This window comes from Larus michahellis, chromosome 1 (genome assembly GCF_964199755.1).
Source record: "Larus michahellis chromosome 1, bLarMic1.1, whole genome shotgun sequence".
Taxonomy (NCBI): domain Eukaryota; kingdom Metazoa; phylum Chordata; class Aves; order Charadriiformes; family Laridae; genus Larus; species Larus michahellis.
The window spans coordinates 211776393-211803606 of NC_133896.1; the positions used below are offsets into that span (position 1 = coordinate 211776393).

General features: G+C 43.0%; 1 protein-coding gene across 10 annotated transcripts in view; it reads right to left on the reverse strand.

Annotated features, from left to right (window-relative positions):
* Window positions 1-27214, reverse strand: part of FAT3 (FAT atypical cadherin 3) — a 427575-nt gene that overhangs the window by 309276 nt on the left and 91085 nt on the right. For all 10 annotated transcript variants that reach the window (XR_012585081.1, XM_074571548.1, XM_074571528.1 and 7 more), the window contains one exon: window positions 22982-26293. Coding sequence is in view for 9 of the 10 variants with exons in the window: in XM_074571548.1 (XP_074427649.1) it covers window positions 22982-26276 (3295 nt within the window). In the remaining variant the exon portion in view is untranslated. The remainder of the gene's footprint in view (window positions 1-22981; window positions 26294-27214) is intronic.

The window sequence follows — 27214 nt, forward strand, 5'->3', positions numbered from 1 at the left end:
CAGTTATGAAAAATGTTCCCAGTAAATTTATCCACGAAACAAATCCATCATTGCCATGCAGCACGAAACAGATCATATTCGGGAGACAGAGAACTGCATTCCCTCCTGGTGCAAGTAATTTGGGAGGCACCATGGTATTTACTTAGGGAATGACTAATTAGGTATGAAGACAAGGGGGGGAGCTTTAATGTGCTAAAAATATAATTATTTAAAAAAATGCATGAACTGCAGCTAGAAACATGGTCTTAGGGAGAGCCCTGGGACACATCAGGATCCAGCTTCAGCTCTCTGAACTAGTGGTGTGTGAAAGGGATTATTTGTCACCACGCCAGACACTTGGACGTCACTGAAGCAACGATGAGGCTGAGGAAGGGGGGCCTGGGTGGCAAAAAGGAAATTCCCCTTAATCGGTCCAGCATGCGCTGTAGGAAAGAGGGGCAGGTATCTGGGCCCAAAGTCACCCCAAGGTGGACGCTGAGAAGGGGGAAGGAGAAAGCTTCCCATGATGGGCAGCACAGGAGCGCTCTGATTGAGCCTCCAGCAGAATTTAAAAGAAAAGGCAGTGGGGATTTCTACCCCCTGCCCAAACACAGTCGCACATCCTTGTGCTAGTAAAAATCTTACAGTGTGAATGGAAGAAGCCCCCGCATTTGGGAAATTTAAAATGAGGGCCCAAGGTTATAACACAATAGGTCTGGAAGAGCATAAAATGACCTGCAGGGTCGAGGCAATTCTGATCACTGATTTTTACGACTTCATCAAGTACTCCAAAAAATCAGGAACCGAATTATTTCTATTAAAAAAAATATGCCATTCAGCAGGCTTCTGTACACCCACGCATGCACTTATCCAATGTATTAGTCATGTACCACTACCAAAACAGAATAAAAATATATTTTAACAAATCTTGCACAAAGTCAAAACATAATTCCTTTACAGACATGTTAGTCCACAAATCTGCTCTTTCATTCAGCTTAGGCTGCCAGAATCTCTTACGGCCATCTATTACACAGATCTGCCAAACCCATAATTCACTTCTTGACATTAAGTAATAAATATATAATGCAGACACACATTTGTCCTTTTCAAAATTCAGCTGAAATCCATTTCTTTAGATAAGAGCATGACCTGTCCAAGTCACCTTCCAAAATTCAGAAAATCTCTCTCCACTGACGCACGCACTCCAATCGTCCTGGCTCCTGCTTGAAACAGGAGCTGTGTACATTCAAGCACTCGACATTGAAACAGGAATTTATGACTGTTTTGTGTGCCATTGGCATGTGGAAGTGCCATTCATAAAGCAGACATTCATGGCAGGGCTCACTGTACAGGCGGAACTGGAGGACACCAGATCCATAATTAAAATTTTCACAAGGAAAACACCATGCAGGCTGCTACTGAGGCCGGGACGTGCTTCATTTTAACATGTTTAACCTTACACAATTTCTATTAGCCTGGAGGGTGAGGGGTTAAACTCATGATGAACTTTGCACTTTGCAAACAGTTATACTCAAGTCGCCTCCTTAAATTTACTTCTAAGAAGGGATGTTGATGCTGAGACAAAAGTTCACATATAAGGAAATATCTGGCTCTGTACTGCTTAAAAACAGAAGTGTTGCCTTTTCAGGGCTAATGTAGCTAGAAAGGGGTCTGCACTATCCAACACTTACAAAACCTCAGGGATACCGGCCCTGCTGATTAGTGCTTCAATCTCGTAGTCAAATGGAGGTCACTGCAGTAGGTGTTTTTCATGGGAAATGATTAGGATGGGGAAGGCTGTAGGGAGGATTTGCAAGAGATGAAAACAAATGACACTGGCCTTGTAATAAAAATTCTGAGTGCAGTAGGGAGGGGAAGATGTATCATCATTAGCTCATTTACCGGTTGTGAACTAGCAAGGGCTCATATCCATGAATCTTTCCACGCCGCGTGTACATTTTTAAGAAGGCTGCGAGCTCTAGCACGCACCCATAAGATCAGACCCAATGATCACACGAGTAATGTGTACCCAGGGAGAAAAATAACAGTTGAAGTTCTCTAGCTGGTGTACTTCTGAAGTCTGCCATGCTTCAAACGGAGCAAGAGCCACAGCAGACACCTGCAAAAAAATGAGCCGTGCTCTGTTGGGGGAACTCTTCCATTGGAATAGGTAGAGCACGTGCCAGCTACTGCTGGGCAAAATTAGGACTAAGCTCAGTGAAGTACTGAGCCCTAACAAGTTCAAACACAAGTTCTAACCCAGAAACACACAGTTAGGCGTGTAGGAAAGCATGAGGACATGGGGGTTCTTGTGGCTCTCGGCCTTACTACCGATATAGAAAAAAGGCTGTATTTTCAAATCCACCAAAAAAAAAAAAAAGATTTAGGAAATCTGACTTTCAGCAGCACTTGTGTTCCTTCATTACATGGGCTACTCTGAAGAACAGCAGCAGCACGATAAGGTTGAGGTTAAGAAAAGAAAGAGGACATTCTGGGTCCATTCAGGGCAAGACCCTTTCAGGAGGAGCTACCACTCCATCTGCCACCCCTGGAAAGAAAAGCCTGCAGTCATTAGGAGAAGACAGAAAGAGATCATTGCAAGAGACATTGTAAGGGTCTGGCAGCAATTCAATGCAAAGATTTATTGGTCTTGTTTTGTGAGTAAAGGCGGAAGACATCACGGTGCTGGCCCCTTGTATACAAGGAGTGAAGACTTAAGGACCATGCAAAGGAAAGAGAAGAAACAAACCGCAGCTGTGAAAGGAGGAGGAGATGACGTGGGAAAGAGAAATCATTCTCACTGAGGATATTTTCTTGTTAGGTGATGTAAATTAAAACACTGGCATTTAGATCAAGGCAAGGCTGGCCATTAACTTCTTCCCCCCCATGCTCAGTCAACTTCTCTTCCTTAGGTAGCAACAAGATTGTGCTGGCGAAGAGAAGACAGACCTAGCAGGATGGGCCAGTCCTGTGACTGGTTCACTGGATTTGAATTCTGGCAATAGGCGTTTGGATTTACAGAGCAATTTAAAAGCCTAAACCACACCAACAGAAGGTTCCTCAATATTTAGTGGTTGCAAGCTGACTCTGAGCACACCGTTCTTCTCAGTGGCATCTTCTCTCTGGCTCAGCTCTCCATCTACAGATGGCTACGCAGACCGAAACATTGCTCTCATGAAGGGCTGAGTTCAGTAAAACTAATCCCATTCCAAAACACTCAGACAGATATTTAAATCCCACTGGCTTCCTTGGGTTAAAAGCATTTAGCTGAATCAGGGCCCCATGCTGGTGGCAGGGACAATAAGAAAACCCATGACAGATAGACAGGTGGAGAGGACATACCAGAACATCTATGGATTTGCTGGAGAAGGCTTTGGAAGGGAATAAGAGACAGAATTAAAAAATGGGAGAAAGCTTTCTAGTTAATTGAAGATTAAGAAGAAGTAGAAATAGAAAGTGTAACACAGCTGAAGGTATGATAGGTTCACAGCAGAAGGCAGGAGATTACTTAATAGTCTTACACAATTAAATTAATTCCTTTTAATCTTTTTATACACATTGTAAACAAGATCTCTCTATCCCATGAAAATTACCCTTTAAAGGCTGGGTAAATACATTAACTAATCCTAAAATCCCAGAAATCCCAGTTTAATTTTTTCTTTTTTTTGAGAAAACAAAAGCCAAGCAGGGAAGAGCTCTGTAAACAGTTCTGACCTTCAGAGAGCCTGGCATTCTGTTTATTTATTCCAAAAATGAAACACTGCTTCAAGCAGCTAAGATAAAAAAAAAAAAAAAAAGGGTCATTTAAATGGAAATGGCTACACCTCATCTGCAGTAACCAAGAGGATACACCCCAAACATTCGCAATATTACACAAAATCCACAGAGCAGATAACTGGTACCAGCAACCAGAAGTAAAGTCAGGTGGAAGATAAAACTCTCACTTCTCTTTTTTTCGGAAAACAGTTTTAAAATGGTTTTAAAAAAACATCTAGCAAGATATGGCAATAGAAGCAATTTTGATGATGGCTCTGAGTTTACTATAGACAATTACTTAATTGCTACTATTCCTTCACGTGCCCATTGGCAAGTATCGTAATTGCTGCTGATACCAGCACATACCTTGTAGTCGTGCCCCAGGTGAAACAGCAGCACCCTGCACCAGCAGGTTTGCAGACACCATGGGTGCTTGTACGCCCATTTCGGACATTATGGAGGGACCATGGCCACCCTCAAGGTCCCTCACTGCCATGGCCTGAGCCCTTGGGGCTGCAAGTGCTCAGCACAACCCGACCCCACGCTGGCGGGCAAGGGACCCTGCACTTTCCCAGCCACCACCACCACACAGTCCTCTGGATTGTCTCGTTTCATTTTCATGGACTGTTTTTCCAGACCAGAATATCCCAATGAATAATACAAATACGCTACACTATTTCTTTGTAAATTTAATTAAGCAATTGAAGGGAGAGTTAAAACATGGCCATGCAGTGTAGTAATCTACAGCCGCTCTGCCTATGAGAGAAGAAAGGGAAATTAACAGCCACAAAGAAGTTTTATAGTTTTGTTTCCAAGTATCTACAGCGGGGAAAATAAAAATCAAGATAACAAAATATGAAATTTAAAAAATATTGTCAATATTACCTAGCAAAAAATACGGTATGTAATGTAATATAAAGAATACCGTACATGCTTTAGTTTGGCCTAAACACATAGATAGGTCTGCTCATTTTATATACAGACATACAGGAATTTTGAGTGCAGCCTAAATAGTTCCTATTCTACCCTAACATCGAGGGTGTAACCCATCACGCTCAGCAATATGGAAATCTCAATTAACAACAAAATAAAAATGTTAATTCATCTAGGAGATTTTTCCTGCGAACAGAGATAGCTATCTACTGCTGACTGCCCAGTTCCCATGCAAGAGAGAAACTATACCTAAATAAATAACTAGAGATGGAAATGCTGATGCCTCCCCAGGGTGAAGAGCTCTGAAAGCAAATCGCAGGAAGGTAACGGGATGCAGATATTGTCGTTGACGAGAAATGTGGTCTGGAGGATTTTGAGTCGAAGTTTCACGACAATAAAACTCAAATTCAGCAGCTGCTGCCACAGTATAACAACTGGCAAGACAGTACTTTTTTTTTTTTAATATTTCTTTTTCATCTGCAATACTGTACATTTCGCTGCCATGACAACTAAACATTTTCTGCCCATCTGTAGGGTGACAGAATAGATGTATACATCTGGTCATGAATCTTGTTTTTAAAAGACAGATAATATTTTCCCAACTTTTGTATGTTTTTAAAGCTCTCTTCAGAATGAAGCAGAATATTGTGGCTTCTCTAAAATAGTGGTCCATAAATCACATCACACAGACAGCATGTTGCCCAGGAGACACTCTTAACATCGCTCATTGCCACCACAAATGAAAAAGTCAAAACGAAGGCTGGTGACAAGGAGCAGGGAACATTACCTTCAGCGCACGTTCCCTCCCCGTGTTGCCTTTGCTTATCACCATTAGCAATATCACTACCTAGAGACTTACTTCCTTACCGGCTGATTAGAAACACAAAGACATTTTCACAAAAAAAAGGACAATATATGAATGATTAGAGACAGGGAATGACATTTTGTTGCTGTGTAGTTTAATAATTCTTTGAAGTCTTTGTAATATCTTCCATCCCAAGGCTTCCACATCTTTAGAACACGTTATTCAATAAATAAATTAACTTCAGTGACAACAAGCAACTCGACCAAGGCTGTAGCATCACTAATCTTTGCATTTCCCTTGTCCTTAGGTACTTCCATTAAATAAAAACTCCTTTTCTGCACTAATAAGCACTAACTCTACAGCCAGGCCAGGTTGTGACACCAGCACATGAAATTATTCCCAGCCACAATAAGCAAGATTCCTTAAATTTTAAGGAAGATTTCAAGCTCTGTGCTTTAGCTCCAGATTAGTGAAAAAATGAAAATAAAAAAAAAAAATGGTTCTGGAGTTAAGTACTTCAACGTGGAGACAACAGGGGTTTTGATGGAGAGCAGCTTGAAATTTAGATTGTACTGGGAAGGGAGACACTTCCACACACTCAAGTAAAAAAAAAATCCAACAAAATAAACCCAAAAATATCCAACAAAAACAGAGAAGGGTCATGCATCACATGAAACAAAGGAGATGTCTGCAGCTCCGATGGCAGGGTAGAAGTCAATACAGTTATTGAAACAGAGTGGAAAAATTAGAGGAATATGAGATGGTGGAACATCCTTCCCTAAGAGAACTACTACCGCCTTTTATGCCACGTAACACAGCAAACGTTTTGGCAAGGCAGTGAAACCATGCTAGACGCGTTCCTTCAGCACATTTTCAAGCCAAAATATCACGTGCAGCAGGCAGCATTAATCTGTTTCCCCGGCTTCTGCGTGCTGCCTCGAACCGCCTGGCCCCAAGCCCAAAAATGGGAATTAGTCGCTCAGATTAATTCCCATCACCTCTCTGGTGAACCTCGTACTGGATTTAAATCAAGTACACCACGGCACGGATGCTTACTGACATGGCAATTACTCTAAGCTGGCAGGTTAGCTAGTAGGTGCCGAAACTATTTATTAAGGTAAATGAAGAGAGAAGCATCGACTGAGCTCACGGTGCACCTCGTCCTCGCCTACAGCCTTCCCACCTTGCTACGCTCACGTTGTGCACATCACACCATGACACGGATGCAGGAGCTGCGTGTTTCTGGCGTGCTTTGCTGTCTGCTCTCCCACAGCCAGGCATGCCTCTGGCCACACAGGGCTGGAGGTCCTCCCACTATTCCCACTATCCAGGGGATAATCCATCACGAAACCTCTGGTTCTGTTAGTAGCGGAGACCCATCTCACACTGTACTCTCAATAAATTATTTATGGTATCACAGAAAGTATTATCTGGCTCAGGAACAGCCAAGTGGCTTTTTCCCACAGTGCCCAAGAGGCAGGAGCACAATTCCTCCAAAAACTCCCAAATCCACCAAAATGGTCTCCTATTATTTCTTAAAAGGGATTTTTTACCAAGGGGAATGTCCAATGGCCCTTTCCACCTCTGGCCATCAGCTCCAGAACTGGCAAGAATGGCCACAAAAATACTGTAGCTGTATTTTTTTACTCCCTTAAAATGATGCATCGTAGGACTAGCTGCAGCATGGAGCTACAGCCAGTCCCTTGGCCAGGCCAAACACGGCCGTTATGGCAGGCAGGGAGCAGCAGTGAGGATTCATCTCATTTGATCCTGAGTTTTATTTTCTATTTTGTTTCTACCCAGCACTGTAGTAATCCAGGTTTCAGAGCATCATTCAGCCCTGGAAGGCAGAAAGGAGCAATCGGGCAACCTGAGCACACAGCTGTTGGATATGTACAGTACAGTCTATGTATCATTTCTATAGTTAGTTATTTGGAATAAATGTACTGGCTTAAATAGGTCACTGTGATGCTGCAGTTCTCCTTGGAGATTAGACTGAGAATCAAGTGACTCCTGAAGGGACTTCTCCTTTAACACCCTCCGACTCTGAATACCAAGTGACTGTATCACACACAACTGCTGCAATGCATTTTGATACGTGTTTCCATCAAAATCACTCACAGCATTTTAAAGCCATTAATCATGCGAGACTCAAAACTGGCACAAAAATGCCTTTGACAATGTGATGATCATTAGACTTATTGTACAGACAGGTAAAGTGAGGCATGAAAAGGTTAGTCATACTGCCAGAGGGATTTTATCTCCCCGTAACATGTAGTAAGCAGCTTTATCCAGCTGATAGTTGCTCTGACCTGTGAGTTCAGCTCGAGGCTCAGGGGCCCACACCATAAACACCACGTAGCAAATAAGCATCCTAATCAGCTAAAACACCGGATCTCCCTCTTAGCACACATCCTGCTCGCTCCATCACAGCTGCCTCTTCCACACCAAGGCCAGGACAAAGCAGCAGCTCGCACCCCATGTTATTTCCAAGCCATTCCTCCATCCTGCTAAAATCACTTCTGGTTTATCAGGATGACTCTCCACCGAGCAACCTCTACAAAACAGGGAGTTACAAACTTCCTATATGGACAAGTTGTAAATGTCTATATATGGCTCAGAATGAATTTTGATGACATGAGCTACACTAGTGCAACTCCTAGTGCGGATGCTCTCAAACCCACGGGGTCATGTCATATTAATCAAGCATAGGGTCACACAAGCAACAAAAGGGCAACCCAACCCTTAACTTCATCCCTGATCTCCCTTCTCTACCTTCATCAAAATGCCTAGTGTTTGCAGGGCCCATAAATCCAATCAGGGACCTGATCTTCTCACTTTTGTCCAGAACAGATGAGCTCTCCTCTGATTGCCCTTTTAAGCAATCATAGCTCACCAAGTGGTATGTGAAAAACCAGAGCCACTGCAGGGAGGTGGCAGGGAGCAGCAGGGAGGTGGCAGGGAGCAGCAGTCAGGACCAGGAATGGGCTGCCTTTGTCTCTGTCAGAACCGGTTAAAGGGAGCTGAGAACCACAGCCTTATTTTACTGCAAAGATGGGATTCTTCACAAGGAATTCTTCACAAGTTAATTCCTCACGGCTCCTTTGCCAGAGGTTCCCATCCCCTCCAGGGACTTTCCAAGAGACTCCAAACCCTCTTGTCAAAGTGGACTGGATTACGATTGACAGCATAAAGCAGCCCATCTACCCTCCCTGTCACCACACGGTTATTTCTGACCACGTTCAATGTCTAGACAGAGCCTCCAACTGGTATCAGAGGCGTTTTAACTTCTGGGTACAGAGAAAGCGAAACAGATTTTCTGAGAATTAGCTGGATTTTATCTTTGCCAATGACAGATTAATGTTCATTATGAAAGATTAAGCAATTAAAGGAAATTCCCATGAAAGAGCTGAAACATATACAAAAAGTTTCAAACACGGGTGTGTTTACACAAAGACAACTCAAACCCTTCTGTGCTCCTAACAGTGTAGCCAGCGAACTCCATCAGCAGAATGTTTTTTTTTCCACTTCCAGCATCAATAAATTCAAGCTTTATAGTACAGATAATTCAAATATAATTTAGATATTGCCTTTCATTTTGAGAGGGAAGCAGCAATGAGTTTTGACAATGAATTCATGGGGGGCCAAACTCTAGAGTCAGCAGTCCTAAATTCATTAGGTCACATTTATTAAACAGATTTTGCCATTTACCCTTTAGCCAACACAGCTAAACGGTAGTCCTGTTCCTGCCTCATAAACAGCCCCCATCTCCTCTCAAAATGTCACCGTAGGCACAGTCTTCCTGTTTGATTATTTTGCCTTTCTCCAGAAGGACGCTTTGCACCTCAGAAGCAGCTTGCTGCCCACACTGAACTACATGTTCCTAAAAGAAAGATATCTCATTAAAGGTAGAGCCACACTAGGATGCAAAGGAGCCACACGCTCGCAAAAAGCACCTCATCTCATTAGCAAATGGCTGGTGTAACTGCTCATCACGGAGATAAAGACACACCATTAATTTGTTCTGGTTGTGTGTACCGAAGGAACAGAACACACTTCCCCATCTCTGGTAACTGTGGGAGGAAAAAAAAATCACATTTTAAAAGTTTGTGAGGCTTCAAATGGAAGTAGCTCACGTGGGCTGAAACTGCTGTATTCAGGATTTCCTTAAGGAGCAGGATGAGGCAGGTGTCTCTGAAGAGCAGTGCTGAGAAACGTTGAAGCGAAGGAGGCTGCCCCATCCCTGGAAGGACACACAGCCGCTCAGAGCATCCAACGCAGCCCAGAAGAATCACCCCAAAGTGCTGGTGGCATTGGGCTCCGATCCCCCTCTGGCTGCCAGCAGCCCCGAGAGCCGCCGTGGGCAGCCCTGGCTATCCCTGGATGGGGTCACGCTGCTGGTGCTTGCTGCTATCCGGTGCTCTCCCCGCAATGGCTAAACAGAAGATCACCATCCCAGAAGAAGCTGTGTTAAGCACTGAAGATGGCTTGGATTGCGATCTGCCAACACCTAAGAGTTACTGATTAATGATAATTAAGGCAAGGTAACAAACCCCCCCTAATATAGCCAATAGAAGTACTGCAGCACCAACCAACTCATTCTTAAAGACCATCTCAAGAAGAAACAATAAAATTCAGTCCTTTTAAAACCAGTTCCAAGTTCCTGTATAGCGTAAGAAGGGTGGTTTCACATGGGAAGACATGCTGGGAGTCAGAAAAATCTGTCCCGTCCACCACTGTACGCTATGGCCAAGTACAGCTTCATCACAGAGATGCTGAACATCTCAAGTTCCCACTGGTTTTAATAAATTTCTACATTGTCACTACCCCCTCCAAAAAAAAGAATCAAACTATTAACTTATCTACATCTCTCACACCCTTTTGGTAAAATGGGAAACTACATAAACGTTGTACATCAAAGAGCTTCCTTCATTAAAATGTGAAAAATAATTTGTGTACTTTAGATGAAAGGTGTTCTGGGACTGTGAAGTATTCTGGCAAATTTAATTAAATCCCATAGTTATCCTCTCATAAAAATAAGCTTTTTGGGAAAAAAAAAAAGTTATTAAAAATTTAACTGATTCACAGTTAGGGTTTGTTTTTTTTTTTTTCTTTTTGCAAAATCTTTGCCTTATAAACTGAACCAGTGGTGAGTAGAAAAATATTTTTAATGACCTGTGTGTATAGTTACATTTCCAAGAGACGAATTCACAGTAAAACTTTCAAGTGAAGAGTAAAAATCACCAAATAATCATGCATATAATTCTTTATGGGCTGCAATGATCTAAAATCAGAAATTAATTTGCTATGCAAATTTTAGTGGAACCGAAAAACCAAAGGCTTTGATTGTGAAAGATGGGCAGATCTAGCCGTCACACTGTGGAAGCAGAGAGCTATTGAGACGACATACATTGAGATTACTCTCAGGCCAATGTAAACATTCTTCATAATTAGTCCTGACATAAATTAAAGCAGGAAAGTTTAATTTCATTCCTTATAGTCGCTAGTAGGATTACTCATCTGCGTTAATAACCATGAGCTTGGGTTCATAACTAAAATCTGATTTTTCACTGGCAAAAGCAGACACCTAGCTTGAGCCAGACCCAAACCTCAGCAACTCCTTAGCCCCAGAGCTGCACATCTCTCCAGTTTGTCACCTCAGAGAGCTGTCACTCATACGTGTAGAGTGAGCACATTTTGCTCAATTCCAAGACAAAAATATCATCAAAGTAACTGAACAGCATTACCTAAGAGAAGCAGCTTCAGGCTGCCCCCTCTCGAGGGTGGGGTTGTGGTAACCAGACTATCACCAGTGGGAAACAGCTGCAAAGCTGAGATGTAGCTGGGTACAAAGATACTCTTAGAATCATAGAATGGCTAGAGTTGGAAGGGACCTTAAAGATCATCTAGTTCGAACCCCCCTGCCATGGGCAGGGACACCTCCCACTAGACCAGGCCGCTCAAAGCCCCATCCAGCCTGGCCTTGAACACTTCGAGGGATATTATCCGGTTAGTATCTTCAGGACACAGTACAGACATCAAAGAGCAAAAAAATCAACATGTGCCTCTAAACGGAGGGGCAGGTCAGCTCCGCAGCATGTTCTGATGTTCCTAGTCATTTAGACGGGGGATGTGCTGGAGGCTACCACAACTCTCTACAGATCCACACTCCCCATTTCCTTTCTCCTTCCCCCAGTGCAGAGAGCACGGAGGAAACCAAGCACAGTCATACATCTTCACACACTTCCCACTCCCATGGTACACTGGAGCAACACTTGCCCAAGCAGAGGGCAGGTACCACCGCAGGACTAATCCAACCACCTTTCACCACCTGGGGTAGGACTCACCTCACCTCAGCTGAGAAACAGGCTCATGTCCAACTTATGCGAGACATTTAACCAGAGGAGCAAAGCCATGAGAGATGAACACTGCCCCATGTTACGTGTCCAACTTAATCCCCATCTCACCTAATTACAATGCCAGGGAGGGAAGCCCGGGGCCCAGTGAGAGCCCCATGCAGCTCTCTCTCAGAGAGAACACCATGCAGCTCCCCACCCCGCTTCCCTGCCCCGTGCTCTACAAAACACTGGAGGCCCAGAGCCTACACAGCTGTCCTCAAAACACCTCCAGAAAGAGAAAGATGTGACAAACTCCTAACCACAGCTAAATGGATCTATCCTTTTTTTGTTAGGCACAGGCAAAACGATTAGGTTGATGCCATTGGACAACTTAATTCTGAGAAATACAAAAATTTATTAGTACAAATGCCTAATGCAAACCAACTGAAATGAAACTCCCTCCCCACATGCACTCAGTTTGGCTTTCTCTCAGTTATTTCTTATTGGCAACACTTCAATGCTAATAAGACACCATAAGTGTATAAAATGTAATAAATATGTTTACATTAAACAGCAGACTACAGATTAAAAGAATCTGTTCCATCCATCTCCCAGCATATATTTTCAGGTAAACATGTACCTATGAAGAGAAAGAGATCTGACAGCAAATTACTTTTTTTTGTATTTTCTTTTTACCTTGCTGACAGAGACCTAACAAGTTCCAAGACTTGAACACTGAAATTAGCCAAACAGCCTTAAAATATGACATAATTTTTTAGCAATGAGAGCAATGAAAGACTGGAAGAGGTTTCCAAGCAAGTGCCTGATTCACCATTACTTGCAGTCCTTGAACTGCAAACAGCTTCATAAAAAGCACCTTTTAATCCAGCTTCCAAGGCACATCCTGGAGCCTACATATCTACTGAAGCAGGGGAAGAGACTGCGTGGACTTTTTGATAGTCCAGTGTTACACAGAATCACAGAATGGTAGGGGTTGGAAGGGACCTCTGGAGACCATCCCGTCCCACCCCCTGCCAGAGCAGGGTCACCCAGAGCAGGTGGCACAGGAACGCGTCCAGGTGGGTTTGGAATGTCTGCAGAGACAGAGACTCCACCACCTCTCTGGGCAGCCTGTGCCAGGGCTCTGCCACCCTCAAAGTAAAGAAGCTTTTCCTCATGTTCAGATGGAATTTTCTGTGTTCCAGTTTGTGCCTGTTGCCCCTCGTCCTGTCACCAGGCACCACTGAAAAAAACTGGCCCCATCATCCTGACACCCACCCTTTAAGTATTTATAAGCATTGGTAAGATCTACCCCTCCTCAGCCCTCTCTTCGCCAGGCTTTTTAGTCCTTCAGCCTTTCTTCATGAGAGCTGTTCCAGTCCCCTAATCATCTTGGTAGCCCTTTGCTGTAACCTCTCCAGCAGTTCCCTGTCCTTCTTGAACCGGGGAGCCCAGAAGTGGAAACAGTGCTTGAGATGTGGCCCCACCGGAGCAGAGTAGAGGGGGAGGATGACCTTCCTCGACCTGCTGGCCACACTCTTTTTAATGCATCCCAGGAGACCATTGGCCTTCTTGGCCACAAGGGCAACTTGCTGGCTTATGGTCAACTTGTTGTTCATCAGGACTCCCGGGTGCCTCTCTGCAGAGCCTGTCTCTGCTCCAAACCAGCCCCATGACCAACTCTGTCCAGTTCTACCAAAAAAGAAAAAAAAAAAAAAAATGCCACACAACCTGCTGCAAGGGTCAGACAATAGGATGTGTCCTCAGTTTTACTGGTCACTGGACATTCCTCTCTTGGACTTGTTCCAGGAAAGGATTAGGCAGTATACCAAAGGGGCTTTTACTTAATCTCATACACTGTTGAAACATCCTCCTCTGTACATCCCAAGAGGACAGGACTGCTCGTATTGCCCTCCACATGCTCATAAACTTGCAGTTTTGCATTAACAACATCACTTCTCAAGGCCCCTGGGTTTCCATTCGTGCCTTGGAAGAGCTAAAATGGAATTTTCTCCAGTTTCCTCTGAACTACCATGAATTACTCACATGGGAAGGCAGATCATGGTCTGACGTGATGCCAGGACAAAGCTGGTGCTCAGATTGAACACCAGACACTAGAAGTCAGTTTTCCTCCTGTCTCATCTAACTGACTTCCTTGTGGCTTGGTCCCATTGCTGCCTCTTTGGGCATAACCTTTCTGCAGAAGCATTTGTGTATAATTTAATGGACTGTGATACACAGGATAACGTAGGGGGTCACTTCTGGGCTCACATGCTAAGGGAGAGAATAACAGAAGACACAATAGTACAAAATACTCTTGGAAACAAATCCCTAGGGTGATAAAGGTGACGGCTAGGAGCAAATACAAACTGCACATTTCTTTATTAATAAATAAATCACTTGGAGACTGAGATGAAGTGTCCTATCATCAGGAACATCCTGAATAATAACAAAGATTCTCTAAACATTTTCCAAAGAAGGGAAAATATGCAAATTACAGCTAGCTATAAAAATCGTACATCGTGAGCTGTTTTATGGGGTATAAAGGCAAGAGAGCTGAACAGTTTGAATGGAACAATTCTGCACGACTGGCCTCACTTAGGAAACTTTGAAAGTATGTCAGAATGATCCTAAGGGCCCTTTAAAGTAAATATTTTTGTAAGCTGATGCATTGTTTTAGGGTTCATATTATTAAATAAAAAGTTAAACAAATTCACTCCACTGAAATCACGACAAGACTTGTTCATTTACTAATTTACAGCTACAACTGACAGGGAAATTATAAACACACAGACAAAGAATTTATCAAAAAAACTTGGTTTTCCACCACAACTAATTTTAAAGAAAAAGAAAAATGTTAACAATTACTTCCCTAAAATTGGAAATCATAAATGAAGGAAAGCTTGCACTATTAAAAGCTGCCAGAGATAACTCACAGAACAACGATACCGCAGTCCTGCATACACAGAAATAGCTGCACCCAGGAATGCTTTATTCGTGCCTGACACAGATACAGGATGACAGACCAGATTTTGGCCAGGGCCATGCTCTGTGATCTGTCTGGCACATTCCATCCCAGAGAGGCCCCTCAGGAGAGCCATCGCAGCCAGGCTGAGGACCGACAATCTCCAGTCCCAAGTCGTGGCCGCAAGTGCCTCCTGCCGCGAGCATCCCCCTTTCCTGAGCCACCTCCCACCAACACCCACTGGCGCTTCTCATGTTGTATGGCCTGAAGTTACTTTGAAAACTGGTTTTAGAAGCCTGGGATAATTAAGTGGCTCCAAAATACTGGCTCTGGGCAATGAAGTTTGCCTACACTCACCAGGAAAATGAAGAACATACGTCATACTAATGCCTCAAATTAGGAGCCACTAACTCCTACACGCTTTCATAAAATTAAACGAGTGAGGAGAAAAAAAATCATGTACCACAAACCATTTTCATTTTTACTTGATTTTGTTTCAAGGAAATGCTAGTAATGGCCCCACATAAATATTTATCAGACCACTCAAATCATAATAAATGAAGGTATCCTTCAACTTGCTTACACAATAACTGAAAACTATTTTAGAAGACGGCAACAAGATGCAAAGAGTCTGAAGCAATAAATTTACTCCCTTCTGCCAGACAGATACAACAGTGCAGGCAGGTCTGTTTTATTGTAAACTATATTATCTGTTGTTTCTAGTTTCCTTTATTAATCGTTCGAAGACATGATTAAGGTTTTCCAACACCGACTGGTTTCTTTTTAGACTCTAGCCATAGTTTGTCAGGAATTTCCACTTACGAGGTACCTTAAAAGGTATCAAAATAGAAGATACAACTGCTATCCTTGGCACTATAAATAAATCCGTAGAGTCTGTAATAATTTGCACTCCACCTCCATTTAATAGTATCTTTAAGATTTCAGCACCATGAAAGACAGGCTTGGCTTATTCATTTGAATTTCAGGGCTAAAAATCACCTAAAGATAACAAGTTAACAGGGTCATCTCCAGCTCCTGTTCTTATCAGTGGGCCTCTACGGGGGTGGAAACTAGTGCCAGCTAATGCCTGAATTTAAAGTCCCAATGAAAATCAGAGGACTCAGTCTCCTGAATAACCTCAGGAAATGAGGTTATTAAGTTTTGAAGGCATTGCTTAAGTCCATGCTTATGGGCTTTGCAAGAACATTAAAGATCCCCTAAGCATTTCATTAATACCACTGTTTTATCTCCGTGTTTAATTTCAATGGGACTTAAGAAGACGTTTCAATGCTTTCCTGAGAAGCACAAAAAGACTTATTGCTTCCGTTTTCCCACCTGTGCAGTGGAGTTAGTCATTCCTCGCATCCCAGGGCACTGCCACACCAACTCCGATCAAGCCTATGGAAGGCCCTTGCAGCAGAAGGTGCTGAATGTGTCTAGTCTCTCTGCTCCTCTAGAACTCATTTTGTTCATTTGCTATTACTAGTACATCCACGGGTAGCGTAGGGGTAAATATAGAAACTCTTCAAGTGCCAGGCTGTTACATCAACTGTGCACAGAGTAGAAACACATGCCAGACTAAAAAGTGGAGCTTGAGTCAAAAATGCTGTTTAGCTGAACCACAAATCATTAAAAAATTAAAGACGTCAGCATTTAGGCTAGAACTGATCTCATCTAACTCAACCTTTTGAGAAGTCAGGAAGTCTCGCTAGTTGTCCAAGTCTCCAGAGCAGCCAGAAAAGAGGTACTGCTAGATGGCAATTAGTCACCCAGGGTAGGTGGTATCAAAAACCCATATGCATTTGATGGAGTCACCACCAGCTCCTGAGAACGCAAAAATACACCATTTTGCTGTGGTATCAGCACTGTGAGGGTGTACATACCAGAGCTGAGAAAATCCAGGATTTTATGAAGGCAGTAGAGGGCCTCTGGCAGAGGCCATTTCCAGAAGACTAGTTACATCTACTAGAGCTATCACTGGGATGAAAACTCAGAGAACACTGTCATCCCACAAAAATCTTTAACAGATCTCTGCTCATTTTGTGTTGCAATAAGCTGGAAATACATTCTCTTCTAAGGAACTGCAATTAGCAACTGGCAAGGAGTATGAAGAAACACACCAGGCGGGAAGCGGTACTAGAGATGAAGAAATGGCTTGAGCCTCTCCATAGCCCCTTGAGTCCCACAAGGGGAAGGTGACCACCTACTTCCGCAAGTAAGGGCAAAGCATCAGATCTTGATGACTTTCTGTAGATGGAAAAGAGGGTGGGATGCTCCTGTCCAGCACTGTATTCTCAGCAAATGAAAAATCATACAACATTAGCTGCACAACTCTCATCTCTCATACTCTTAAGAACCTTATTTCCAGTTCTTACTTTTAGAGGTAAATTTTTTGTGCAGGTTTCATATGGAAAGACAATTCCCAATAGGCTAAAAAACATCAAACCTGTAGAGAGGAGACTACACCTATTAATCTAGCACGTGAACCCGACAGCATATATTCTTGTTTACAGTTGGTTTACAGTTAACAGGAATGGGTGACATCTGACCCAAGCAAGGTTTTAGTGTAGACCTCTACCTCTGAGCTAGTCATACAAGGACTTTCATACTTCAGAGAAAAATGCACATTTTTAGAGCATGATTCATCCAACTAATTTCATATTTTTACTTTAGAGTAAAATGAATTATGTTTGTCAATTGCCCATTTCTCTCTGTTGACTATGAGAAAAGCCTGCAGTGACCACAGTGGCTAGTTCTGATTGTAGATGACCATATCTCGTCATACAGATTACACCTCAGGAGTCCAAGAGAATGAAAGGGACACACACACACACACAAAAGTGGTTATGAACAGGAGACAGAAGAAAAGAGAATCCATAAATGGCAAGATCACATGTCTCTCAGTGCAGGGATCTTAAATGGCAAGCTTGTGATATTTATACCACCAGTCAATAAATAGGCCAATGAAGACAGAAAATCAGTGAGTTTGAACCCCACACCTAGGCTGGTGACAAACTCAATCTCCACTGAGGGAAGAATCCACAAATAAGAGTTCACTATTAAAATAAATGTTCTGTTCTTTTTTTTTTTTTTAACCTCTAGAAATGTCTTAAACCAGCTTTTTAGCTATGAATCATGAGTCGAGTTATAAACCCATGCAAAATTTAGTCTGCCGGCTAAGGTACTAGTGGGAAACCAGGGATGGAGTTGGAGGAAGTCAGGAACTGCCGCCTTCTCCTTCAGGAGAGTTTTTATTGATTTACAAATTTGTACCAGCTCTGCGCCGTGGTATTGGAAAGTAAATCCACTGAAAGAAATTTGGAAGCGATTCACAAGGCTGTGGGACCAAACACTTGTAAAATTTCACTTCATCAAATACTTCTAGCTGGCAAACACTTGCTATGCTTACGGTTACTACCACATATGAACTAGAGTATTTAACAGTAAACACTGTAACACAGCAACGATAACCCTCAAACCCGATTCTCTGCGACACAAGGCAAAGAGCATCACTGTGGGAAGGAAATCCCAGGCTCACCCCACGGCACATCTCTTACCAAACTGCAACAGCATCAGGATTAGCACGTATACCCTACATACAGAGATCCATATTGGCCAATATGGAGAAGACTCCCGAGCTCACTGACCACAAACCACTGTTCAGACCTGAACGGAGAAGAATCTGTTGTGGCACCCACAACTCCACCAAACATGACAAGGCAGGTCAAGTTTGGTGGAGTTAGAGGCACCTACAAGCACCTGTATACATCTATAGTGGTACAAGAACAAAGCAACCATGCCAACAAGCGTGCGGCAGCATGTTGTGGTGTGGATCCACCATGCAGACCAGCTCCTTCTTGGGTATCTCTGAACTGTTTCACCTCCTCAGTATCAATGTGCCTTGGGGAGCACAGGCACATCTCACTGAGCACACTGGGTGACACCATTAAGATGGAATATTGCAGAAGAATAAAAATAATGCACTCGAGCAGAATTTTGCTGAAAGCACAGGCTTGCTTGGAGTCCAGCCTGCTCGCATATCAGGATGAATTTGGCCCAGTTTACATCCTAATGATTATAATGGATACTGCAGTCTTCTTTTCATTAAGGCAGCAGCCAAAAATATTGATTTGCTGTACTTCGTGCTCCTGCTTACCTTCACAAATTTCAGGAGAGACGGTGCATAAGCCAATAGAGTTGGTCAGTTTAAAAGTGACAAATTAACTGCACTGAAAGTAAATAAACAGCTATCTCTTTGTAAATTAATTCAATATGTGACTTGAGCTCTTTTCCACAGCCAGAAAGCTGATTCATCATTCAGCAGCACTTAAGTTACCATCAGTTCAACAGCAGAGTATTAAGGTTGTGTCCTCTTTGACACAGCAGGTCAAATTCAGCACTCGGGTTACAACAGCTTGACTTGAAGTAATTTCTGAACCCTCAAACCCTGCTCTCCACATCCCCTGGCTGCAGTTATGCACCCAAGTGTTCTCCAGGCTGGTTTCAAGCAGGCTTAAATTGTATCTAACAGTTGGGGAAAACAGATAGAAAACGAATCCAAAAGAGTCTTTTGATATGCCGGATTATGAATTGTCTTCTGGAATGGTTTAGTGAAACACCACAGGTGACAGGGTTGGTTCATTTTCACAAAAATACTTGTGGAAAGATAGACAAGTATTTGCAGCTTGTACAGTTCTGGGGGCAGTTTGTGTGTTTTCCCCCTCCCCCCATTAGATTTCAACTCTGGAAAGAAACTAAGCAAGTTTAATGTGGAATATTGACTACAATTCCCATCCACATCAAAACATGATTTGTGCTTTACTGAGTGGGGGACCATAACTTACTACAGGCTATCACCCCTACTAGTTTAGGCACAGGGTAAAAACCCTTGTCAATTTATTAATGAGCAACACACACTAACTTACTCTCCCTAACAATCCCTTTCATTTCAATAGATGTTGAATCCTGAGAGTTACAGACCAACACTGCAGCATTTGGACCAGCCTCACACAGAATCATAGAATCATAGAATCTTCATGGTTGGAAAGGACTTTTGAGATCATCGAGTCCAACCAGACAACCTACAATCTCTGCCACTAGAGCATGCCCTGAAGTGCCAAATCTAGGCATTACTTAAATACCTCTAGGGATGGTGACTCAACCACCTCCCCTGGGCAGGCTGTTCCAGTGCCTGACCACTCTTTCAGTAAAGTAATTCTTCCTAATATCTAATCCAAACCTCCCCTGCCGCAGCTTCAGACCATTTCCTCTGGTCCTGTCATTATTTACCTGGGAGAAGAGGCCAACACCCACCTCTCTCCAACCTCCTTTCAGGGAGTTGTGGAGGGCAATGAGGTCTCCCCTCAGCCTCCTCTTCTCCAAACTAAACATGCCCAGCTCCCTCAGCCTCTCCTCACATGACCTGGTCTCCAGACCCCTCACCAGCCTGGGAGCTCTCCTCTGGACACGCTCCAGCACTTCTATGTCCCTCTTGTACAGAGGGGCCCAGAACTGAACACAGTACTCCAGGTGAGGCCTCACCAGTGCCGAGTACAGAGGCACGGTCACTTCCCTGCTCCTGCTGGCCACACTATTCCTGATACAAGCCAGAATGCTGTTGGCCCTCTTGGCCACCTGGGCACACTGCTGGCTCATGTTGAGCTGGCCGGCCACCAGCACCCCCAGGTCCTTTTCTGCGGGGCAGCTCTCCAGCCACTCTTCCCCAAGCCTGTAGCACTGCTTGGGGTTGTTGTGACCGAAATGCAGGACCCGGCACTTGGCCTTATTAAACCTCATCCAATTGGCCTTGGCCCATCCCTCCAGCCTGTCCAGGGCCCTCTGTAGAGCCTTCCTTCCCTCAAGCAGATCAACACTCCCACCTAGCTTGGCGTCATCTGCAAACTTACTGAGGGTGCACTCAATCCCCTCATCCAGATCATCGATAAAGATATTAAACAAAACTGGCCCCAAAACTGAGCCCTGAGGGACACCACTGGTGACCGGCCGCCAAGAGGATTTCACCCCATTCATCACGACTCTCTGGGCACGGCCATCCAGCCAGTTTTTAACCCAGCAAAGAGTACACTTGTCTATGTCACGATTCACCAGCTTCTCCAGGAGAATGCTGTGGGGGACGGTGTCAAAGGCCTTACCAAAGTCCAGAGAGACAACGTCCACAGCCTTCCCCGCATCCAGCAGGCGGCTCACATGGTCATAGAAAGAGATCATGTTGGTTAAGCAGGACCTCCCTTTCCTAAACCCATGCTGGCTGGCCCTGATCCCTTGGCTGCCCTGCACTTGCCGTGAGAGCTCACTCAAGATGATCCTCCCCATGATCTTTCCTGGTACCGAGGTCAGGCTGACAGGCCTGTAGTTCCCCGGATCCTCCTTCCGACCCTTCTTGTAGATGGGCGTCACCTTAGCCACCCTCCAGTCATCTGTTACCTGCCCTGTTGATCAGGATTGTTGATAAATGATGGACAGAGGCTCGGTGAGCTCTCCTGCCAGCTCCCTGAGTACTCTTGGGTGAATCCCATCTGGCCCCATAGACTTATGTACGTCTAGGTGCAAAAGCAGATCATCGACTACTTCCTCCTGGATTATGGGTGGGTTGTTCTGCTCTCCATCCTTACCTTCCAGCTCAGGAGGCCGAACACCCTGGGGATAGCTGGTGTGACTATTGAAGATGGGGGCAAAGAAGGCATTCAGTATCTCAGCCTTCTCCTTGTCCTTGGTTGCAACTTTCCCCCCTGCATCCAGTAAGGGATGGAGATTCTCCCTGGCTCTCTTTTTGTTGATGTATTTACAAAAGCTTTTTATTATTTTTATAAATAATCTGTTTAGCTGAAGTTCATGTTACTCAATGAGAAGATAGGCCAAAATTTTAAAATGCAGAAGCTCAAAATTGAAATTCATATACAACTTCCTAAATAATGTTGCCTGAATGCCTTCAACTGCCATTAGCACTGTAAGATATGCGAGTTCTTAATGTTTCTGGAAATTAGAGTAGGCACCCTCTCAACTTCTGACACTCAAGTTGTTTGATGTTTCTGGACACAAGGTTTTGACTGTGTCATCTGCGCACAGCTGCAGTAGAGAGACTATAGCACAAATAGAATAAAAATATTTTTCACTGCTTATGCTCAGATACAATCCACAGCATTTGTAATGTCGTCTGTTTTTCGTAATGCTCAGTTTAGAAAGTTGACATTTGATTAAACAGTTTGAATTTGCCAAAACATACATTTTAATCTTATGTTTTAATACCACATTCTCAATTAAAAGCTTTAGAAAAAGGCATACAAAGTCTGCTTAAACCACAGTAAACCCACAGACCTAACATATTTAATATAATTTCTGAAAATGTTGATGAATATTTTCTAATTTCCTCACTACTTCTAGTACCACAGCTGCACCATTACTCCCAACAGCTATCAGACATTTAAACAGCCAGCTTGCTAAGTGTTTTACTAGGTAGCCCTTCATTCTTAGTATTTTCCACGTTTTCCGATAGGGTAGCGCAGTAGTGAAGTTCATAATCTTGAAAATCTTCACTCTCTTAATACAGTTTTCTAACATTGATGTTCATAATAGTACCACCACCAAGGGAAAGCCAGCACAGTTGGTTTACACTTAGCATCTTTCCCTGTTTTTCTACCCTTACACAAGCATGCCAACACCGACGAACACCATGCTACAAGAAAGCCTACTATACAGGGTGGTGTATCACTCCAGACCGCTAACTCCCATGCAGAATTACTCCCACCAACAATAAGAACAAGACCACAAATAGGTTTTAGGATGAAATAATTCTTGTTTCTTGCTCCTAATTTCCTTTCATTGGGTTTAACACCGCATTCAAGGTCATGGATGTTGTGACTCTGTGGAGGTGACCTGAGTAATTTGCAACGATCAACAGATAATACAGTGACTGGAAGCAAGTCATTCTGTAACTATCACTGCTTTCTAAATGGAGACATCAAATAGCTGCTGAAAAGGAACGTGTATTATTTCACACCCACAGAGTGATGAATGTAACCAGGTAATTAGATCATGTCATTGCTGTGCCTGCAAAATCCTTATTTATAATTTTATCTTGCCTGTTAAGAACTGAACTTCTTGTTAAGGGTAGAAAATAATTACGCCTAAGCTTTGCTTCTGCAAAAGCCTCTATGGAAGGAAAAGGAAATTAGAAACAAAACTCACCAGTTTCTTCATCTATGCTGAATCTCCCCAGGCCACTGCCATCCCTGATGGAATACTGGATCTCTCCATCCCTTCCAGAGTCCTCGTCTCGAGCAACAACTTGCAAAACACTTGTACCAATGCGTGAGTTTTCCTTTACAGATCCAATGACAGCAAAGTCAGGAAAATAGGGAGTATAGAGATTTTCATTAACATCCACCACTTCAACTTCCACAAAAGAAACTGAAGAGAGAGAAACCGGGCGCCCCTTGTCCTTTGCACGCACAGTCAGGTTGTAGAACTGCTGCTTCTCGTAATCAAGCTCTTTGTTCAGGCGGATGGCGCCGCTCGCTTTGTCTATCTCAAATCGCCCATTGTAATCATTCACCAGCGAGTAGCGGACTTGGCCTCCCAAGCCAAGATCTGGATCATGAGTTTCCAACCAAGCTATGACAGTACCCACTGGCAGGTCCTCAAGGACCTTCACGTTGTAGCTGGATGGTATAAAAGCTGGAGAGCAATCATTGACATCATCCAAAAAAACCTTCAGAGGCACAACGGAAAACTGCTGATGGCCACTCTCTGCTTTGTCCCTAGCCTCAATCTTCAGTGTATAGTTTGCTTTTGATTCCCGGTCTAGTTGATCAGCCACATACACCATTCCCGTGGAACTGTTGATGGCAAATTGCTGGGTGTCTGTCAGTACTGAGTAAGTCACTTCACCATTGGATCCTAGGTCTTTATCTCTGGCTTCTACTTGGATTATCTCTGTACCAAGACTTGTACTTTCTAAAATATTAACTGAGTAACTGTCCTGTAAAAAAACAGGCTTGTTGTCATTTGCATCCTCCACAGTGACAGTCAACAGTCTCCATGCAGATTTCTGTGGATTACCTAAATCATAAATTGTAATGTTAAGGAGATAGAGCTCTGTTTTTTCACGGTCCAAGGGCATAAGAACATTAAGTACCCCCGTCTCCATGTCAATGTTGAAACAACTATCTACATTACCATCAGAAATCGTATAAACTACTCTCCCATTAAAGCCTGAGTCTGCATCATAGGCTTTTATCCTCAGGATGGTGGCACCAACTGGCAGATCCTCTGAAACCTTTGCATCAGTAGGGAAGGATTTGTCAAAATGTGGTGCCTGCCTGTTTACCGAATAAAAATCAAGAAAACCATCTTCCAAATTCAGCTTCACATTTGCCTTTGCCTTTTTGAGTAATTTTTCTGCTAGCCTTTGAGCAACTCTAGTTTCTCTACAGCTAAAGGTTTTTGAAGACACTTTCCCATGGACTACCGAAATATTAACAAACATAGCATCAGCAAAGTTCTCTCCATCAGTTGCTGTTATCTTAAGGCCAAAGTTGCTGTTCTTTATGCCAGAATTAATTAGAGATTTTTTTAGTTGCAGGACACCAGAGTCAGGATTTAAATAAAAAATGCCAAGTTCATTTCCAGAGATTATTTTGTACTTCACAAGCTCTAACTCATCTATGTCTATTGCAGAAACAGCAGTGATGTGACCACCAACAGGAAAATCAGATGAAATCACTCCCTGACATGCCACTTTTTCAAAGAGGGGTTTGTTATCATTGACATTGCCTATGTATATGGTGACATTCACCTCGCTTTCATGGCGGTAGGGAGAACCCCAGTCAGAAGCTCTCACAATGAACCTGTAGCTTTCTGGTGAGGACTCAAAATCCAGTTCTTCAGATGTGCTGATGACACCTGTAAACTGGTTTATTATAAATGGTAGTGAGTTCAGACTGGCAATGCTGTATGTTATATAGCCATTTTCTCCCCTATCTTTATCAACTGCTGAAACTGCCAAAACGCTAGATCCCACAGGGACACTTTCATTGACGAAGGAGCTGTAGGAAAGCTGCTGGAACTCTGGAGTGTGATCGTTGGCGTCTTCTAACCTGACAGTAACCTGTGCTTTCAAGTCATCACCTTTGTTTGTATATACTTCTAATTCATAGAGGTCCTTCTCAATGATTTTCAAAGGACGAGCAGTAGTAATAAGGCCTGTGTTGGGATTGATTTTAAAATACTCAGCTTCCTCACTTGGAGACAGTCTATATTCCACACCCTGTGGCTCAGGCATCAGCTTAACTACTGCAACCACCACACCAGGAGGTGAAAATTCACTGATCGAAACATCATATGCTTCCTTTTCAAAATTCATGGGGATACTTTCTTTCTTGGGACTAGCAATGTGGACCAGTTTGACAGCAGAAAATTTCTGAGGAGATCCTTTGTCCTTTGCTTGGAGAGTCAGGTTACAACCATACGGGAAGCTGTCCCAATCAATAGGCTTTCTTTCTTTGATTTTGTACTCATTCATCCATTTACCTTCTTTAGTCAGAAAGAACTGTTCTAGTGGATCTCCAGCAACAATAGAAACAGATTCGATTTCTCCATTGGCTCCTTCATCTAGGTCGTCAACGTTAACAACTGCATAGGTAGGCTCCTTGTCTGATGGGAAGGGAATATGGGTTACTACATTTATCGTTGGGGCATGTTCATTTATACGTTCAATGTGAACATAAAGCTTGGCAGTGCTGCTTACGCCATTGTTTCCATAAAGCTTCATCCCACGGTCCACAGCCAAAATCTCAAGATCGTATCTGTTTTTCTCGTCATAGTTTAACCGGCCACTTAAGGAGATGACACCACTTGTAGGATGAACTGAGAAGAGATCAACTTTGTTTTTAAAGTAATAATAAAATTCACCATTAGACCCAATATCCGCATCTGTTGCGGTCACCTGTGCAATGCTAGTCCTTAAAGGAGTGCTTTCTGCTATTGTGACAGAATACGTGGTTGGTGAAAACAAAGGTCTTAAGTCATTCATATCCAAAACCTGGATGTTCACTTTTGTCCATGCTTCCAAGTCCTCTCCTCTGACAGACCCTTTCACCATCAATAAATAGTTGTCCTGGATTTCTCTGTTCAATATAGCTGAATTCCCACCTTTAGTCCTTATTCTTAGGAAGCAAAAGTCAGCAATGATGACTTCCTCTGCTTTAAAAAAGCCCTCGTCATCGCCAGACACGATCCTGTACTTGATATCCCATGAAAGGTCAGCCAACGTAATGCCCATCCTCGTTTGACTGTTGACATAGGTCCTGGCTGCCGAATTCTCATACACTGTAGCATTGTAAGTGGAATGTGTAAAGTGAAAGCCAAGCGGGGTGGTCCCGTGAGCTACCTGGCAAATGGAGGCCAGGAGCTTGACAATCAGAAGGGCAAGGCATGACGAAGGTAGCCGTGAGCCTGACCAGCGGCCCATATTCACCTCCATCACATCATTCTTTCACCCTGTGACAGAAAAAGAAAACAGGAAATAGTTGATCAAGAGATAAGAACTGTACTGTGAAGTGCCATGTCAAAATTACTTCTTAAATTTCTAATTAAAAATAAAATATATTCAATAACTAGTCACTGCATATTTAACAAAACAGAAAGGGAGAACACTACACACACACACAAAAGCACCAATTTGGGATTATATTTTAACATGTGTGTGTGTAATATGTACGCGTGCGCACATACATGCACATAATACATAAATATACATAAGCATGTAGACACACTTTTTTCACATAAAAACCTTTTTAGACCCTACCACATCTATACACACATGCACACAGTTCAGAATAATAATCACAATCAAAAACATTAAAAACACACACATTTGAATAAGTTTATGTAAGAGGATGAACCACACACAGAAATTATTTACCAGTCACTCCAACTAAGCCTAAACTTGTTTGTTGTCAGAGCACATTGGACAATGCATTATTAGTCCCAACGTTTGGAAAGGAAATAGTATTTTCATTATGTGTGTAGCACTGTGAGAGTCAAATGCTATCAGTCTTTTTAAGGACAGTTAAGAAAGATAACATGATTGATGAAATTTTAGACACCAAGAACAAATAGTACACAAAAGTCAATACCCAGATACTACCTTAATTACACATATCTTCCAAAAAATCAAAATTAAGGAAGAATTATAGCTAATTAAATTCAATTGCATACCCACTTACATATGCACACAAATACCCAGCTACTGAGAAAAGAAAAAATACAATGAAGGAAATAAAACTGCTCCAATAAAGCTTCCAAGAGAAGACTCAGGGTATGAAACAGCACAGCTGAGAGCCCATAGGACTTAACTCTACCTTTGCATCTGTACCACAATGCACCTGTAATTACGGTCACCAATTTTCACCAAACACA